At 43.3% G+C, this 18,550-nt stretch overlaps 1 protein-coding gene across 2 annotated transcripts in view; it reads right to left on the bottom strand.

The window, feature by feature from the left end:
- The window catches only part of RNGTT (RNA guanylyltransferase and 5'-phosphatase), a 587,560-nt gene that overhangs the window by 113,826 nt on the left and 455,184 nt on the right, over window positions 1-18,550 (bottom strand). For both annotated transcript variants that reach the window (XM_077289743.1, XM_077289744.1), the window contains exon 13: window positions 16,951-17,051. In XM_077289743.1, the coding sequence (XP_077145858.1) occupies window positions 16,951-17,051 (101 nt within the window). The remainder of the gene's footprint in view (window positions 1-16,950; window positions 17,052-18,550) is intronic.

Here is an 18,550-nt window from a genome sequence, read left to right as displayed (position 1 = left end):
TGGTAGACTGAGACCAGAGAGGAGATGTAGGGTGGTGCTGAGCCATGGAGTGCTTTGTGGATGAGGGTAGTAGTTTTGTACTGGATTCTGGAGTGGATGGGTAGCCAGTGTAATGACTGGCACAAGGTAGAGGCATCGGTGTAACGGTTGGTGAGGAATATGATCCTGGCAGCAGCATTCAGGACAGATTGGAGCGGGGAGAGTTTGGTATTCAATGGGACTAACTAAAGAGAAAAAAAAAAAAACTCTATAGCACACCATAATGTGGGATAAATTTACATTTGCATGCATTTGGAATATTTTTTGTAAAATATGGACTAAATCTAGCCACACAACTTTATTCTTTTACAGAGAAGCAGAAATGAAATTATATCAAGGCACATGCTTATTAAAATTAAATGTAATGCAGAAAAAAGCACCCCAGGAAGATTAGAAAACATGTAAAAATTTAAGGAAATCTGTTAGCAGGATTTTATACTAAAACTATTTACCATATTTTTCGGATTATAATACGTACCGGACCATAAGACGCATGCCAAATTTTGAGGATGTAAATAGAAAAAAGTTGTTTTTTTTTTAATAAAATGGGGGTCCGACATAGTCTGAATTTACGGTTGCTGATCAGGGGGCAGCAGCAGTAGGTTACAGGAGGCAGGGTCGCTACTGGAGAGGGCCAGCGGTGGTGGCGGGAGTGGGGTGATGCTGGGAACTCCGGACTGGGATGAGAGAGTGTTCTGGTGGTGCGAGGCTGCGGGACCTGGGCTTCAAGAAAATATCCAAGGCAGGAGCGGAGTTAATTGATTTCCCAGCAGTGGGCTTCAGGAAAATGGCTGCCAGAGGCAGTGCAAGCGCAAATTGAGGTCTCAGGTCGTCATTGAGCAGAGGTCTCAATCTGTGCATGCGCCACCTCCGGCGGCCATTTTATTGAACCCCGATGGATTACGCTCCAGCCTTAGACAGTTTATTAAAACCCAGATCTCATACTGAAAGGACACCCCCCTCCTCACAGTCAGGGTCCCGCAGAATTGCCCCACTCATGCCGCCCATGGCCTCCTGCAAAAGTGACCCTGCCTCATGTGACCTCCACCGCCGCCATCCTCCCCGGTAAGCTACACTTGGACTATAAGAGGCAGACCCATTTTCCTCCCAAATTTTGGGGGAAAAAAGTGTGTCTTATAAACCAAAAAATACGGTATATACGCATGTAGCCCTTTCAAAGACAAGTCCAGCAATACCTTTACATGCACAGTCCGTTCCTCCATTACGGAGAAATCAGAATTTTAACTGATATGCAAATTAGGCTGAAGAACTAATTGTAAATCTGAAACCTTTGTCACTCCAGCTCTATTCATCATATCCTCTTGCTTGACTAACAACTCCTTTGCCTGTAGTCACAAACTATAGAGGCTATCAGTTAAGCTGGAGGAGGCAGCAGCACTAGGTGAGGAATGGAGCTGGAGTGACAGAGGTGTCAGCTGTAAAGCCTCATTTGTACATCAATTCAAACACTGACTTCTCAGTAACGGAGGAACAGGCTGGCCATGTAACGGTATTGCTGGACTCGTCTTTGAAAGAGCTACATGTACTTATAAATAGTTTGGGAGGTAAAATCCTGCTGACAGATTTTCTTTAGTAGAATTTGGAAAACTTATTATTTTTGGTACCTTATTTCTTTACTAGATGGTGGCCCGATTCTATCGCATCGGGTATTCTAGAATATGCATGTCCACGTAGTATATTTCCCAGTCACGTAGTATATTGCCCAGTCACGTAGTATAATGCTCCATGCAGTTATGGCCCCATAGATGCCCCATATAATGCTCCATGCAGTTATGGCCCCATAGATGCCCCATATAATGCTCCATGCAGTTATGGCCCCATAGATGCCCCATATAATGCTCCATGCAGTTATGGCCCCATAGATGCCCCATGCAGTTATGGCCCCATAGATGCCCCATATAATGCTCCATGCAGTTGTTTATGGCCACATAGACACTCCATACAGCATTGTGCCACATGTAATGCTGCTGCTGCAATAAAAAAAAAAAAATCACATACTCACCGCTCATCGCTGCTCCTCAGCATCCCGTCTCTCCGCACTGACTGTTCAGGCAGAGGGCGGCGCGCACACTCAGACGTCATCGCGCCCTCTGACCTGCACAGTCAGTGCAAGAGGACGGGAAGACGGAGCGGCGCCCGGCGGATGGAACGCGGACAGGTGAATATAAAATACTCATCTGCTCCTGACGCTGTCCCTGCCTGTCCCATGGTACCGCAGCTTCTTCGCGTAGGGCCTGTGGTGACGTCGCGGTCACATGACCGTGACGTCATGGCAGGTCCTGCTCGCGCAAGCGTGCAGGGCCTGTGATGCCGTAGAGGTCACATGACCGTGACGTCATGGCAGGTCCTTGTCGCACACCAAACTTGGCACCGTAACCTGCCGCTTGCATGGACCAGTCACTGGAGCGTCGGAAAGGCGGCGGAGGGTGAGTATATAATGATTTGGTTTTTTTTAAATTATTTTTCACATTACATGTTTTTACTATTGAGGCTGCATAGGCAGCCTCAATAGTAAAAACTTGGTCACACAGGGTTAATAGCGGCGGTAACGGAGTGAGTTACCTGCGGCATAACGTGGTCCGTTACCGCTGGCATTAACCCTGTGTGAACCATGACAGCAGGGAGTAAGGAGCGGGCGCCGGGCAGTGACTGCAGGGGAGTAGGGAGGGACTAATCGGACTGTGCCCGTCGCTGATTGGTCGCGGCAGCCATGACAGGCAGCTGGCGAGACCAATCAGCGAATGAATAACCATGACGGAAGTTGCCGACAGACAGAAGGACAGACAGAAAGACGGAAGTACCCCTTAGACAATTATATATATAGATGTTTTCCACTTTATGTTGCAATTTTTTTACATGGATTGTGAAAATTAGCTACCTTAAGTGTAAAATACACTGTATGATAAAGAATATATCTTTATGAAAGCCTCCTACTTTTCATGTATGAAACTATGAAAACCTTCTACTGTATACCATTATGAAACTGTCATTGCAAGACAATAATAAGAATAGTAAAGGCACAAAAAAAAGAGTTTCTACAGAGATTTTCTTAACACAGCAAGTCTGAAGTTGTCAAACTTCCATCTCTTGTGATATTCCTACTTATGTCAGTGACATAGTAACAGCAGAGCAGAGTGGTGTGAGACTCTAGCTGAATGATATCTGGGGAAACAAGATCAGTAAATCTTTAGAAAGCTGAACCATTGAGTCAAAGATAGAGACAGTGAAGAAATAACTAAAGGGCACCTGTCAGTAGGAGCAACCCTCCTAAGTTGTCTGTATGAGTATGTAGGTTATAAGAAGCTGAATATAATGATACCTTGATATCTGCGATTCAATGTTTTATTCTATAGAAATCTATGACCCGGACACAATCTCACAGGGAATCTGCATCCAGAGCTTATTTTAAATAAAAGGGGGCGTTACCAGTGTGAGACATGTAATGACTAAGACTTTGCTCTCATAATAACAAATAGTCTGCTGTGACATCAGAACTAACAATACAGCAGAGCTAACACAGTACAGCAGAGCTAACACAGTACAGCAGAGCTAAAAGTACAGAAGAGCTAACAGTACAGAAGAGCTAACAGCACAGCAGAGCTAACACAGTACAGCAGAGCTAACACAGTACAGCAGAGCTAACACAGTACAGCAGAGCTAACACAGTACAGCAGAATTGAACTTTGTCTTATACTGTGCATGCGCTGGGAGGAGTCACAAGTCTGCAGACTTTTCATTCTAGACCGGACTATCTTTTTAACCCCTTCCCATCCTTGATTTTCACATGGCAAGCTGACGTTTTTATCGATAACATTTTGGAGAAGACAAGTTTTCATCACTTAAAATTATTACAGAGTTGTAGCAACCAAGTTGTAGCAACCAAAATCCCACAATTCTGGGGTTTCAATTTGTTCTTGTTACACTGTTTACTGGTTATTTAATTATATATTTTCATAGATTGGTATCGCCATGTTTGTATAAGTATCAATTATTTTAAATTCCTTGCTTTCATGTGGGAGAAGAGTGTGATTCCATTTTTTATTTTAGTTTTTGGTTTATTTTTTTGGGGGGGTCTGCTTTGGAGGACTTGAACCTGCTATCGACTGATTGTTTGTACTGTGTATTGCAATAACACCATTTCAGTATATATTAAAAATCTATAAACACCAGGCTGGTCATCACAGGAGCACCGTCATGGGCAGGCACAGGGGTCTTCAGCAAGTCCCTGGATGCCACGGCAAAACATTGGCACCACGCAACTTTATTGCTTTGCTTTCCTTACTACTGTTAAGGACAGTTGATGGCTGCGTTACCCAACATGTAATATAATAGTACACATTTTCCTGAACCTGATATGCCTGTAGACTTGTACAACATACTGTATTTTTCGGACTATAAGACGCACCGGACTATAAGGCGCACCCAGGTTTTAGAGGTGGAAAATAGGGAAAAAAATATTTGAAGCAAAAAAAAATGTGGTAAAATATTTAATAACATAAATAACATACTATTATATGTGGTGTTATTATATATAATAGTATGTTATTATGTTGGAAGCTGCGGGACCAGTGTGGTGTCTGTGAAGTACGATATGAAGACGCTGGAGGGTGAGTATAAGGGCTCATTTCCATATGCGAGGCACACGTCCGTATCTCGCATGTGGAAACCAAGCTCTGGCGCCGGCACTTTGGAGCGGAGCTGTGCAGCTCCATGTGTTCCTATGCGGCCACACGCTCCGCTCTGGAGTGCCGGCTCCACAGCTTGGTTTCCACATGCGAGATACGGACGTGTGCCTCGCATGTGGAAATGAGCCCTAAGAATGGGTGCACAGGGCTTATAGTGAAAGCACCACTCCAGCACTGCAAAATAACACTGGAGTGCTGCTTTAAAATCCCATGGGAGAACTATAACTCCCATGTCCTGCAGATCCTATGACATGCTGGGAGTTATAGTTCACCAAAGGAGTGGCAGAGTGCTTTATTGTGTTTTGTAAAGACTGACCTCTTAATTGTGGCAGCCAGCCACACTGTGGTGAGGTAAAAGCTGGAGTATCCCATGGCTGCACACACAGAGCCCTCCCTGTTGTTGTTGCCTTTCCACAGCGCAGGACATAAGAGGAAGCTGCAGATTCTAGGTGGGAGTCTGAAGGACCTATGATGATGTCAGAAGAGGGAGGGCTCTGAGCTGCCATGTGATGCTCCAGCCCGTCCACTTCTGACATCACACAGGTCCTCCCTGTGCACCAGACAGCTCAGCGTCCAGCACAGGCAGGTAGGCAGCGATCTCCTGGCCCCTGCTGCTGCCTCCTCTTCCCCCGGACACACAGATTCTCCCCGGAATCAGTGCTGGGGAAACTGTGTGTCGCTGCTTAAGTGCAGCATTCATTTGCTGCTCCCCGCTCAGCTGATCGGTGGGCGGGGAGCAGCTAATAAATATTCACTGCACTTAATCAGCGGGGCCATGTGCTTTCCCCAGCAGCTGATTCCGGCAGCGGGGACATCCTGAAGTGGGATAACAGTGCGATCCCACTCGCTGCTGCCCCCCTCCCCACATGCTATATCCGTACTATAAGACGCACCCACACTTTCCTCCCAAATTTGGAGGAAAAAAAGTGCGTCTTATAGTCCGAAAAATACGGTAATCTAAAATTTCCATCTTCTATAAAAAGCTGTGGTTTAGGTTTACACTTACTTGCTTTCTAAATGACTACAATGTCTTAATATTACAAGAGAAATATCATAACTGTCTGGTAGGCGTCTCTATGAACTGCATCTTTCTAGAGAATAAGGTCCTGTTTAACAAACAAAATGAATGGAAAGGTGCTTGTATATATTCGTAGCTCTCCATTCTCTTCTGTGTGGGTTCCCAAAATATCAGAGATAGAGTGCTCGACCATTTTCTGATTTCCAATAAAAGTAAATGGAGACAGTGGCATATACCTCACCACCTTTTCATTCAAAGCAGCCACAAGACAGGGGTCCATTTTCAAAAAAAGTGCGAGTCCCTCAGGTGGAAGCTACAGCAATCAGACATTTGTGGCATACTTCATGCATATCCAAAAATGCCTGAGATGGAAAGGACCCTAAAAAAGGGTGAAGAAAATGTAGGCTCTCATATCATAAGACATGGTGTGCTGTTATAATGGATAACTGTGAACCATTGTGTACAGTGTATATACAATAGAGCAGTAGTATGTGCATATAACACTTCAGTAAGAACTCTTCAACCTTGGAAGGTTCACAGGAGCCATTAGAAAACTCTTCATTTATTTCTTCTTATATAAACATCATCTTATGGGGATGGAGTAGTCTATCCTAGCAATATTGATTGCCTGAATTAATTTTTAGCTGGAAAACATCTTTTCTCTCTTATCTACTGTCACACTTCACTGGACTCAGGGAATGTATTTGTTTTATCAGATAACAAATCTACCAAAGTCTGAAGCATGAAGGCAGGCGAGGTTCATGTGAATTGCTTTTAGTGTGAAGTGAATAGCTCCTGCAGTAGAGGTTACTAGCCCGCAGATAAAACCTTATTAAGAGTTGTGTATCACCAGAAAATTTATAAGTCATCTTATTTTACTCACACAGTATAGCCACCAGGTAAAGAACACAGTGCCAGCAGTAAATGACATCCAACACAAGAAGGAAAGCGATTTTTTAAAAAGCCCATTATCGTACTATAGTGCACTATAAAATGAGAGCTGCCATCCTTCATGTAAAACGAAAACGCACACGCGTAAGGATAGATGCACACATTGCAGATTTGACTGTGGAATTTTCTGTGCAGTTTCTTCTTTTTTTGGTATGTGCACACGTTGCAGATTTTTGTGCGGATTTCTTCCTTTTTTTTACCCCTGCAGATTTCTATTATGGAATGGGTGCAGAAACACAGCAGATCCGCAAAAAGAATTGACATGGTCCTTTTTTTTAATCTGCTGCGTTTTCCGTGCCAATTTTTCTGCACCATTAGCACAGCATTTTTTTTTTGCCATTGATTTATATTGTACTGTAAATCACTTGTGGATCTGCGTGGAAAAAAAAGCTGCAGATCTGCAGGAAATCTGCAACGTGTGCACATACCCTGAGGGTATGTGCCCAGGATCAGGAAGAGCATCCCTTTCGACACAGCGTTCTACATAACAAGCACAGTGAGAGGGATTTATAGAAATGCCATGCCCGTTGTACTTCTATTGAACGCTGCATAAACTCACCTGCGATGCGGGTTTATAAACCACAGCATGTTAACTATCTGCAGCGGAGACACTCGTCTGTGATATGTAGTCTCACCCATAGCCATTCACTAGATGTGGTAATTTTGTACGGTTCACGGAACACATGAGGATTTATCTGCGTGATTACAACACAGCGTTTTGGAGACAGCAAAAATACACTGCGTCCAAAACGCTATTTCCTGATGGTGGGCACATAGCCCAATATGCCCAGTCATCTAGTCTTGAAACAAAAGTGGAGGGGATTTCTCATCCTAAAGGAGTTGTGCACTACCTTGACATAATACTTGGGCCATAGTGGTGCTAATTTTATAAAATATATACACATATATAGTACATATACTCCCGTAACAGACCCATTTTGATCCTGCATAAAGTAGCCTGCTCCAATGCAGGACGACGAAGGACCACTGCAGGCAACCAGCAACCACTTATTGTTTGCAGTTGGAATGTTCCATTCGAGCCAGAAGAAAGAGCTAACAGATTGGCTCAGATGGAACATGACTACTGCAGCTAATCTGTGGATGCTGATTGACTACACTGTGTGCAGAATTATTAGGCAAGTTGTATTTTTGAGGATTATTTTTATTATTGATCAACAACTATGTTCTCAATCAACCCTAAAGACTCAAATATCAAAGCTTAATATTTTTGGAAGTTGGAGTGGGTTTTTTTAGATTTGGCTATCTTAGGAGGATATCTGTTTGTGCAGGTAACTATTACTGTGCAGAATTATTAGGCAACTTAATAAGAACCAAATAAATTCCCATCTCAATTGTTTATTTTCACCAGGTAAACAAATATAACTGCACAAAATTTAGAAATAAACATTGTTGACATCCAAAAACAAAACCCCAAAAAATTAGTGACCAATATAGCCACCTTTCTTTATGATGACACTCAACAGCCTTCCATCCATAGATTCTGTCAGTTGCTTGATCTGTTTACGATCAACATTGCGTGCAGCAGCCACCACAGCCTCCCAGACACTGTTCCGAGAGGTGGACTGTTTTCCCTCCCTGTAGATCTCACATTTTATGAGGGACCACAGGTTCTCTATGGGGTTTAGATCAGGTGTACAAGGGGGCCATGTCATTATTTTTTCTTCTTTGAGACCTTTACTGGTCAGCCATGCTGTGGAGTAGTTGGAGGCATGTGATGGAGCATTGTCCTGCATGAAAATCATGTGTTTCTTGAACGATATCGACTACTTCCTGTACCACTGCTTGAAGACGTTGTCTTCCAGAAACTGGCAGTAGGTCTGGGAGTTGAGCACTCCATCCTCAACCCGAAAAGGTCCCACAAGTTCATCTTTGATGATACCAGCCCATACCAGTACCCCACCTCCACCTTGCTGGCGTCTGAGTTGGAGTGGAGCTCTCTGTCCTTTACTGATCCAGCCTCTGGCCCATCCATCTGGACCATCAAGAGTCACTCTCATTTTATCAGTCCATAAAACCTTTGAAAAGCCAGTCTTAAGATATTTCTTGGCCCAGTCTTGACGTTTTATCTTATGTTTCTTGTTCAAAGGTGGTCATTTTTCAGCCTTCCTTACCTTGGCCATGTCTCTGAGTATAGCACACCTTGTGCTTTTTGCTACTCCAGTAACGTTGCAGCTCTGACATATGGCAAAACTGGTGGCAAATGGCATCTTGGCAGCTTCACGCTTGATTTTCCTCAATTCATGGGCAGTTATTTTGCACCTTTTTTGCTGAACACGCTTCTTGCGACCTGTTGGCTATTTGCCATGAGTCGCTTGATTGTTCTGTGATCACGCTTCAAAAGTTTGGCAATTTCAAGACTGCTGCATCCCTCTGCAAGACATCTCACAATTTTGTACTTTTCAAATCTCTCTTCTGACCCATTTTGCCAAAGGAAAGGAAGTTGCCTAATAATTACACACACCTTATATAGGGTTTTGATGTCATTAGACAACACCCCTCCTCATTGCAGAGATGCACATCACCTGATTTACTTAATTGGTATTTGGCTCTCAAGCCTGAACAGCTTGGAGTAGGACAACATGTATAAAACGTATCATTTGATCAAAATACAACTTGCCTAATAATTCTGCACACAGTGTACAGCTAATACCTGACACCCCACTACAGAAGAGGAAGAAATAAACTCATTTTATACACTGCCAGTGGTACCTATGGGGGGCTTCTTGGTGAGTATGTGTTTTGTTTTGTAGTGTTGGCGTCACCATGATCCCTTTTGTTAAAGGGAACCTGTCATGTGACAAAATGCTATTAACCCGCAAATATGGGGTTAATTTACAGCTTAATAGAGTTCCAAAGCTGCCCAGCCGCCGCACTGAAAGCCTGGCTACAGGGAAGCAATTACCTTTAATTTCTCCTGCAGCTTCCGGGTTTCAGTCACAGAGGCCTAGATTCAGTCACCGGTTAGTATATAGTGAGCAAAGGCTGTAACCACACCATTACACCGTCTGACACCCAGAACTATATTGATGCACTGCAGAGCCTGCCAGCTGTCAGTCAGTGTGGGGGCTTTGGAACACTATTAACCTGCAGATTAACCCCATGTCTGCAATTTAATAGTGTTTTGGGATGTGGAAAATTTCCTTTAAACTATTTTTATATAATAATTCTTCTTACATGAAAATTAGATGCAGGGTGACACCCACTAATGCCTACTACAACAGAACCTAGCAGCTATCCATAGACCAGGGATGTCAAACTCCAATACACAGAGGGCTAAAATTAAAAGCTTGGACAATGTTGCAGGCCAATCTTGACATTTATTTTAAAAAAGTTTTGGGGACATTTTTCCTTATTAAATATGACAAACTTTTTTTTATATGGAAATAAACTTAAAAGGGTTGTCCCTAGTGTTGAGCATTCCGATACCGCAAGTATCGGGTATCGGCCGATATTTGCTGTATCGGAATTCCGATACCGAGATCCGATACTTTTGTGGTATCGGGTATCGGTATCGAAACAACATTAATGTAAAAATGTGTAAAAGAGAGAATTAAAATAAAAAATATTGCTATACTCACCTCTCCGACGCAGCCTGCACCTTACCGAGGGAAGCGGCAGCGTTCTTTGTTTAAAATTCGCGCTTTTCTTTCCTTACGTGAAGTCCCGGCTTTGTGATTGGTTGCGTCGCAGTCACATGGGCGACGCAACCAATCACAGCAAGCCGTGACGTAATTTCAGGTCCTTAAGGATTTTAAAATTACGTCCCGGCTTTGTGATTGGTTGCGTCGCAGTCACATGGGCGACGCAACCAATCACAAGCCGTGACGTCACGGGAGGCTGGACACGCGCGCATTTTAAAATGCGCGCTTGTCCAGCCTCCCGTGACGTCCCGGCTTGTGATTGGTTGCGTCGCGATCAACCAATCACAAGCCGGGAGGCTGGACACGAGCGCATTTTAAAATGCGCGCTTGTCCAGCCTCCCGTGACGTCCCGGCTTGTGATTGGTTGCGTCGCGATCAACCAATCACAAGCCGGGAGGCTGGACACGCGCGCATTTTAAAAGGCGCGCTTGTCCAGCCTCCCGTGACGTCCCGGCTTGTGATTGGTTGCGTCGCGATCAACCAATCACAAGCCGGGAGGCTGGACAAGCGCGCATTTTAAAATGCGCGCGTGTCCAGCCTCCCGGCTTGTGATTGGTTGACCGCGAAGCAACCAATCACAAGCCGGGACGTCACGGGAGGTTGGACAAGCGCGCATTTTAAAATGCGCGCGTGTCCAGCCTCCCGGCTTGTGATTGGTTGACCGCGACGCAACCAATCACAAAGCCGGGACGTAATTTTAAAATCCTGAAGGACCTGAAATTACGTCACGGCTTGCTGTGATTGGTTGCGTCCCGGCCACATGGGCGGCACGCGACCAATCACAAGCCGGGACTTCACGTAAAGGAAAGAAAAGCGCGAATTTTAAACAAAGAACGCTGCCGCTTCCCTCGGTAAGGTGCAGGCTGCGTCGGAGAGGTGAGTATAGCAATATTTTTTATTTTAATTCTTTCTTTTACACATTAATATGGTTCCCAGGGCCTGAAGGAGAGTTTCCTCTCCTTCAGACCCTGGGAACCATCAGGGATACCGTCCGATACATGAGTCCCATTGACTTGTATTGGTATCGGGTATCGGTATCGGATTGGATCCGATACTTTGCCGGTATCGGCCGATACTTTCCGATACCGATACTTTCAAGTATCGGACGGTATCGCTCAACACTAGTTGTCCCATGAACAAAGTACATAATAATAGAGATAATATAGTATGATGCAAACAAAAGTTCCCCCAAACACAGTATGGTACCCCCACAGTGAATTCCAAAACAGTATTGTCCACACGCATGGTATGATGACCCTACTGTAAGCCCCTCCCTCAATACACCCCCGACGAAGAATGATGACCCCATAAAAGTATGACTCTTCAACTGTAATCCTCACACAGCCATCCATACAATATAATGTGCCCCACAGAGTCCTCCATACAGTGAAACAGGCACCTGCATTCCATACAGTATAATGACCCCACATAGTGCTTCATACAGTGTAATGGCCCCACACAGTGCTCCATGAAGTATAATAGGCCTCACATTACAAAAAAAAATACTCACCTCTACCCATTCCCCTGCTGCTCCGGTCTCTTCATTGTGTCTTCAGATCTTCTGCACAACTTGGTACAGCAGGCGCATTGTAATGACATCATCACGCTTGCTACGCCGAGACGTCGGATGCAGAGGGGGGAACGAAGTAAGAGGCAGCATCAGCTGACACTCCCTCCTCCATCATTGCTTTCAACTGTATCGGCATCTAAGATGCTGATATAGCTGACAGAGTGATGCCAGGTGAAAGTTTGATGCCAGGTGGGGAACCAGCTTGGCGTAGTGGGCCAAATATACTCGGGGGACCTGCCTGGCATCGCAGACAAAATATACTCATCCTGAGGGCCAGATTTGGCCTGTGGGCCAGAGTTTGGCATACATGTCATAGACCGTATTTATAATTTAAAAGTAAAAACCATTAGTAACATTTTAAGCCTAAAGGGAATTGGTCACGTTATTCAGTCTGTTCAAACCACAGGGAACATGATTCAGAGCCTGACTGCATGAAACTACTGTAGTCTGATTCTGCCTGGTTTTTCCCAGCAATGCTTTGTGGTTGACAAGTCTATTGCTATGGTAGAGACCAGTCAATCACCTATAAAAGCAGGACTAGTCTCATCTTTGGCCAAGGTTCTTGGTAGGATCTTTTAACTACATTTTTCTGTTTTGCTGGAGTGTTTCAGAGAAAAATATACCTGGCTGCACTCATGCAGCCAGTGGGATGGGCAGCATGAATCACCTGACAGTTTCCTTTAAAAAGTCGCAGACAGTGAATACTAGTCTGTGACTGATCTATTTAATAATATCTTAGGCCATTTAATTAAGCCCCATGCTGCATATCTTACAGTGATAAACATTAAAAAACACTGGCATTGGGCTCGCCTTTAAATACAAAACATAAATAGCTGCTAAATCAACCTATTTAAATGAATGTGGTTACCCTCATTAAATTGCACAGTGCATCCATCACTCTGAATAACTAAGGGTACCGTCTCACTATACGATTTACCAACGATCACGACCTGCGATACGACCTGGCCGTGATCGTTGGTAAGTCGTTGTGTGGTCGCTGGGGAGCTGTCACACAGACCGCTCTCCAGCGACCAACGATGCCGAGGTTCGCTGGTAACCAGGGTAAACATCGGGTTACTAAGCGCAGGGCCGCGCTTAGTAACCCGATGTTTACCGTGGTTACCAGCGTAAAAGTAAAAAAAAACAAAACCGTACATACTCACCATCTGATGTCCGTCAGGTCCCTTGCCGTCTGCTTCCCGCTCTGACTGAGTGCCGCCGTACAGTGAGAGCAGAGTGCAGCGGTGACGTCACCGCTGTGATCTGCTCTCACTTTCCGGCCGGCAGACAGTCAGAGTGGGAAGCAGACGGCAAGGGACCTGACGGACATCAGATGGTGAGTATGTACGGTTTGTTTGTTTTTACTTTTACGCTGGTAACCACGGTAAACATCGGGTTACTAAGCACGGCCCTGCGCTAAGTAACTCGATGTTTACCCTGGTTACCAGCGAACGCATCGCTGGATCGCTGTCACACAACGATCCAGCGATGACAGCGGGAGATCCAGCGACGAAAGAAAGTTTCAAACGATCTGCTACGCCGTACGATTCTCAGCTGGGTCCCTGATCGCTGCTGCGTGTCAGACACTGCGAGATCGTAACTATATCGCTAGAACGTCACGAATCGTGCCGTCGTAGCGATGAAAATGCCACTGTGTGACGGTACCCTAAGATGGAGCTGGGAAGTCAGACCTGTCTGCTTAATTGTTCAAGAAGAATCTTAGCTTTCTTTCAAAACAAATTGTATTACCAAGCAAATAAAACACAAAAAAGCTTGGTAGGCAGTCGTGTGAATTTGCCCTTTTACAGTGCCCACTGGAAAATCACCAGGAGCTGGGATAAATATTGTTAATGATCACAACAATGTACCCATTACTAACAATTATAATTTCATCACTGGCAATAAGAAGCTATTGATTCCAATAATGAGAAGTCTCTTCTGTGGAACTTACCAAGCAGGATTTTACCAGTTATCGGTTTTTCATGACACTTCTCCTTATGGGCAGGCTCAGCCTGACCCACAGGGAACTAGGCGATTCCCCCGGTGGGCACCTGTGCATAAGTGGGCCCTCCACCCTACCACACAAGCATTCTTGGCACAATACACATTATTCACTATTTACAGACAAAAGCAGCATCTAATCCTTAATGTATCAGACTACACAATTTATTAAATGTGTGAATGTGGGTAATGTAAAATTTGTATATAGCTGGGCATTGGACCCCCAGAGTTGCTGTTACTGGCGGACCCTTGGCATCTCCAATTTGACACGGATTGTGGGTATAACTAGCTCGTAAAATACAGTGGAGAGACCCATATATAATCTTGCGCTGTTACAATTAAAAGATTACCAATAAATATTATATGAGTTCTATAGAAAGCTTTCTATATAAGCTATGCCGATGGAAACTATTGACAGATCTGTAAACAATAGTAGCCTGAGGTCAGAACCTGATGATTATACAGATATGAGTGGTACATGTTGTTCTACCCATACTTTCGTGCACAATTTTTAGTTTTTTCCTTCCATACAAGGACTTGTTCGGTAACATGTTGAGGCATATGACTGACAGCCATTTAACAGTTTCTATATAGACATAAGCCACATACGCAAATACTTGCTAATCCTGATATAATTTGCGCCATTGTAAACTTTGGCATTAACAATTCTTTTTCTTCTGGGAAAAGTGAACAATTTGTTGACAGATACACTGCTAAATGCAATATTGAGGGCTTATATTACAATGTTGTCCCATATTAGATTACTGTACAGGAACCCGATGTAACAAAGACCATGAACACAGATGGCAAGATGTGAAATGCTAGATCAGAATTCTTCAAAAATGTGTGTGCAATGATGAGCAAATTTCATGTAGATTATATCATTTATATAGTGGCATGTAGAAGTTTGGGCACTACTGGACAAACTTAACGTTATTATGAACAGTTAAGCAAGTTGAAGATGAAATGATCTCAAAGGACTAAAGTTAAAGATGACACTTTAAAAATTCCAAAAAGGAAGCACCCTATTTTGCAAGTATCACAGCTTGTAAATGCTTTTTGTAGCCAGACAAGGATCTTTCAATTGTTGTTTGAGGGATTTTCATCCATTCTTCCACCTGTTTTGGGTCATCTTGCATGCACTGCTATATTGTGGTCAAGCCACAGATTTCCAATGATGTTTGGATCAGTGGACTGTGAGGGGCATTGTAAAACCTTCAGCTTGTGCCTTTTGATGTAGTCTATTGTGGATACTTATGTGTGTTTAGGATCATTATCCATTTGTAGAAGCCATCCTCTTTTCAACTTCAGCTTTTATTTATAGATGGTGTTAGGTTTGCATTAAGAATTTGTTGAAATTTCATTGAATTCATTCTTCCCTCTATCCGTGAAATGTTCGTTGTGCCATTGGCTGCAGTACAACCCCAAAGCATGATTGATCCATCCCCACGCTTAATGGTTGGTGAGATGTTCTTTTCCTGAAATTCTGTGCCTATTTTTCTGCACACATAGCTTTTGATCAGTGGTCAAAGAGTTCTATTTTAAAAACCTCATTGGTCTACTTGTTTCCAAAACGCATCGGGCTTGTTTATATGTTCTTTCGCATACTTCTGACGCTGAATTTTATGGTGAGGACGCAAGAAATGTTTTCTTCTGATTACTCCTTCTATGAAGGCCATATTTGTGCAGTTGTTTCTGAATAGTAGAACAACGTACCACACCAGAGTCTGCTAAATATTTCTGAAGGTCTTTAGCAGTTAAACAGTGGGCTTTGATTTGCTTCTCTAGCAATCCTACAAGCAGCGCTCACTGAAATTTTGAATGGTCTTCCACACCTTATCTTGACCTCCACTGTTCCTGGTAACCGCCGGGAAAGGTCAGAGAGGGCAGACAAAGTACGCCTGCACCAGAGCCGCAGCGTGAAGACAAGAAGAGGACGTCATCGTAAGAAGATAGAAGACCCCGGACCGCGACACTCATCGGACCCGGCCAGCAGCAGGAACGCCCCTGGGTGAGTATATTCTAACCTCTTTTTCTCATCTTTCAGGATACATCGGAGGCTTATCTACAGCAATAATCCCGAGTTTTCTGGATTCAGACAATTTTTCATACCCTCGTCTGCAGCTGCCCTTATCGGGTACGTGTTCTTTCATATAAAACCTGCTGTACAGCACAGTCTCTCTGCCCTCAACCTAAATAACGTAGAACTGCTTCTGATGCACACACAAGTCCAACATGTCCAGACACTCTGCTGATTCTAATGGCCAGTAACTTGCCATCCGCTCTGGGATATTACTCTTCATCTGCACTCGGCTTTATAAATGCCGGAATCTTTTTTCCCTCACTTTCCAGCATGCACAGCTACTGTCATTGTCCAGTAGTTTGCTTCCCCTAAAATTCCTCTTGTCTTATATTTCTGTAAGTAGGTTGACAGACCGGAAAACAAAGCAGAAGGAGCAAAACTAAATAAAGTGATTTGTAGATGTTTAAATGCAAGTGCTGGCACTGCTGGAATAGCGCAGGCATAAGAGGTGGGAATAAGAGTTTTTATTTTAACAGGGCCAAACACTGGAAATTAAAAGGGGTTGTCCATGCAGTGCACAACGCTTTAAGGAGCTGCAAAGACAAATCAAAATGGCCATGTCCTAATCCCACCCAATTTGGCTTGGCCAACATTCCTGAGGTCAGGATATCATTTCAAGTACTGTCTTTAGGAAGTTAATCACACCAGATTGGAAGGGATTAGGATATATCCTTCTTCTTGACTGCAAATACTGTAGGTAATTTTCATAAAGTGCAAAGTCTATAAACATCATCAGAATAAGATATCTGCTTGGGCTGAAAGCAGAGCAGAAGAACAGTATGATAATAGTGGTCCATTGAGGGAGAGGGGAACAATATGAAATGCCCCTTTAAGTTAGAAATACAAGAAAATAACTATTGATACTTATGAAGGACCCTCTGAGATGTTCAGAACATACACAATAGAAATATAGAACTTACCCTTCTCCACCAATTTTTGTTATTTTCAATCGAAAGTCCACAGAATTCATGTTAGGTGGCTTCCATTTCAGAATGTCATCACAACGACCACCTTTGTATTTCTAGAACGGGAATAGAAAGTAGTATTAAAAAGGGGCATGTCAATGGTGAAGAACCTTGAATTGAAAGCTGGCTATGTGTGGAACAATGACAACACACAAGGCTAAAAGCTTCCACTTGTACAGTGCGAGAACATTGCCAAGTAAGAAAGGCATTAGATTTAAAGCCTTTACTAAATTATAGAGGAAATAAAGAGAAAACACTTAACTTTCAGAAAGTAAGATAAAAATGCGGCAATTAAAACGAAAAAATAAAAACATATGTAGTATAAATTGCATTCTAGTTTTACAACAAATGACACTCAATTGAAAAGCATGCTGAATTAGAAAAAGGATGAAGGCACAAAAAAGTGCTGAGGCACAAAGAAACCAATTACATATTAAAGTAAAAGAACCAAGTAGTAGGGTTGTGAAGTGGGGTGGTTGTGCCCTTTAAGTTTACAAGGTTATTAATGGATATGCTGGAAAATGGAAGAGGTGTTCGGAAGATAATGATAGCAGACCAGAGAAGGTAACATGCCCATCACGTAAACATGACAAAGGCAGCCTTTCTCCTTCCTGGCTATTCATGTGTGATATGAGCGGAAGCATAATATCAATGGGGCGAAGCAGAAAGTGAAACTGTGGATTCAGGTGAACCTGCAGAAGCATTTCTGTGGCTCTCTTGGTCTCTACCACATATTAACAGTGACTCTAATGCTTACATTGAAAGAGGAGTTTTATTCCTTGTTCTTTGTTTAAAGTGGTGTTTGAAAGTTTGTGAACCCTTCAGATTTTTTACATATTTCAGCTTAAAATTTGACTTAAAACTAAATTCAAATTTCCCATGAGTCCCAAAAGTAGATACACAAACAAATGAGCCACAAATACTAAAATTGTCTCTTCATGGAGGAAGAGGACTAGAACTCTAGTGCCACCTATATTAAGTAGCAATCCTAAAAGTCAATTTGCATATTTCCCAGCATTGCGACTTAAAAGTCTCATCAGCGTATTCTTGACATGTTACTCTCCATAAGGAGAAAAGTTACCCCTAGAATCCCGGTCAGATGCCTCTCACACAGCCAAACCAGATCTCACACTTTGCACTGATGAGTAGTACCCCGAAACACAGTGTCTGCAAATTGAGATTCTGTTTTTGGCTTTTATTCTAAGTCATGTGTCAAGGGCTCATTAAAGGGTCGACATTGACTTTTAGGATTCCTACTTCCTATAGGTGGCACTAGAGCTCTAGTCTACTTTCTCTCTGATGAGACAATTTGCATATTTCCCAGAGGAGCATTGCGGCTTAAAAGTCTCTTCATCTTGGAAAGTATGACATGCCACTCTCCATAAGAAGAAACATACCCCTTGGATCCCATACATATTAGACTCTTATCTTTTCAAGGAGAAAAAAATTCCAATGTCAAATACCTACCTGTGAGTGGCAAAAGTATGTGTACCTTTGCATTCAGTATCTGGTGTGATCTCCTAGTGCAGCAATAACTGCATCTAAACATTTCTGG

The sequence above is a fragment of the Ranitomeya variabilis genome, chromosome 2 (assembly GCF_051348905.1).
Source record: "Ranitomeya variabilis isolate aRanVar5 chromosome 2, aRanVar5.hap1, whole genome shotgun sequence".
Classification (NCBI taxonomy): domain Eukaryota; kingdom Metazoa; phylum Chordata; class Amphibia; order Anura; family Dendrobatidae; genus Ranitomeya; species Ranitomeya variabilis.
Note: the sequence above shows the minus strand (reverse complement) of the source record. Positions and strands in the feature narration are given on the sequence as shown.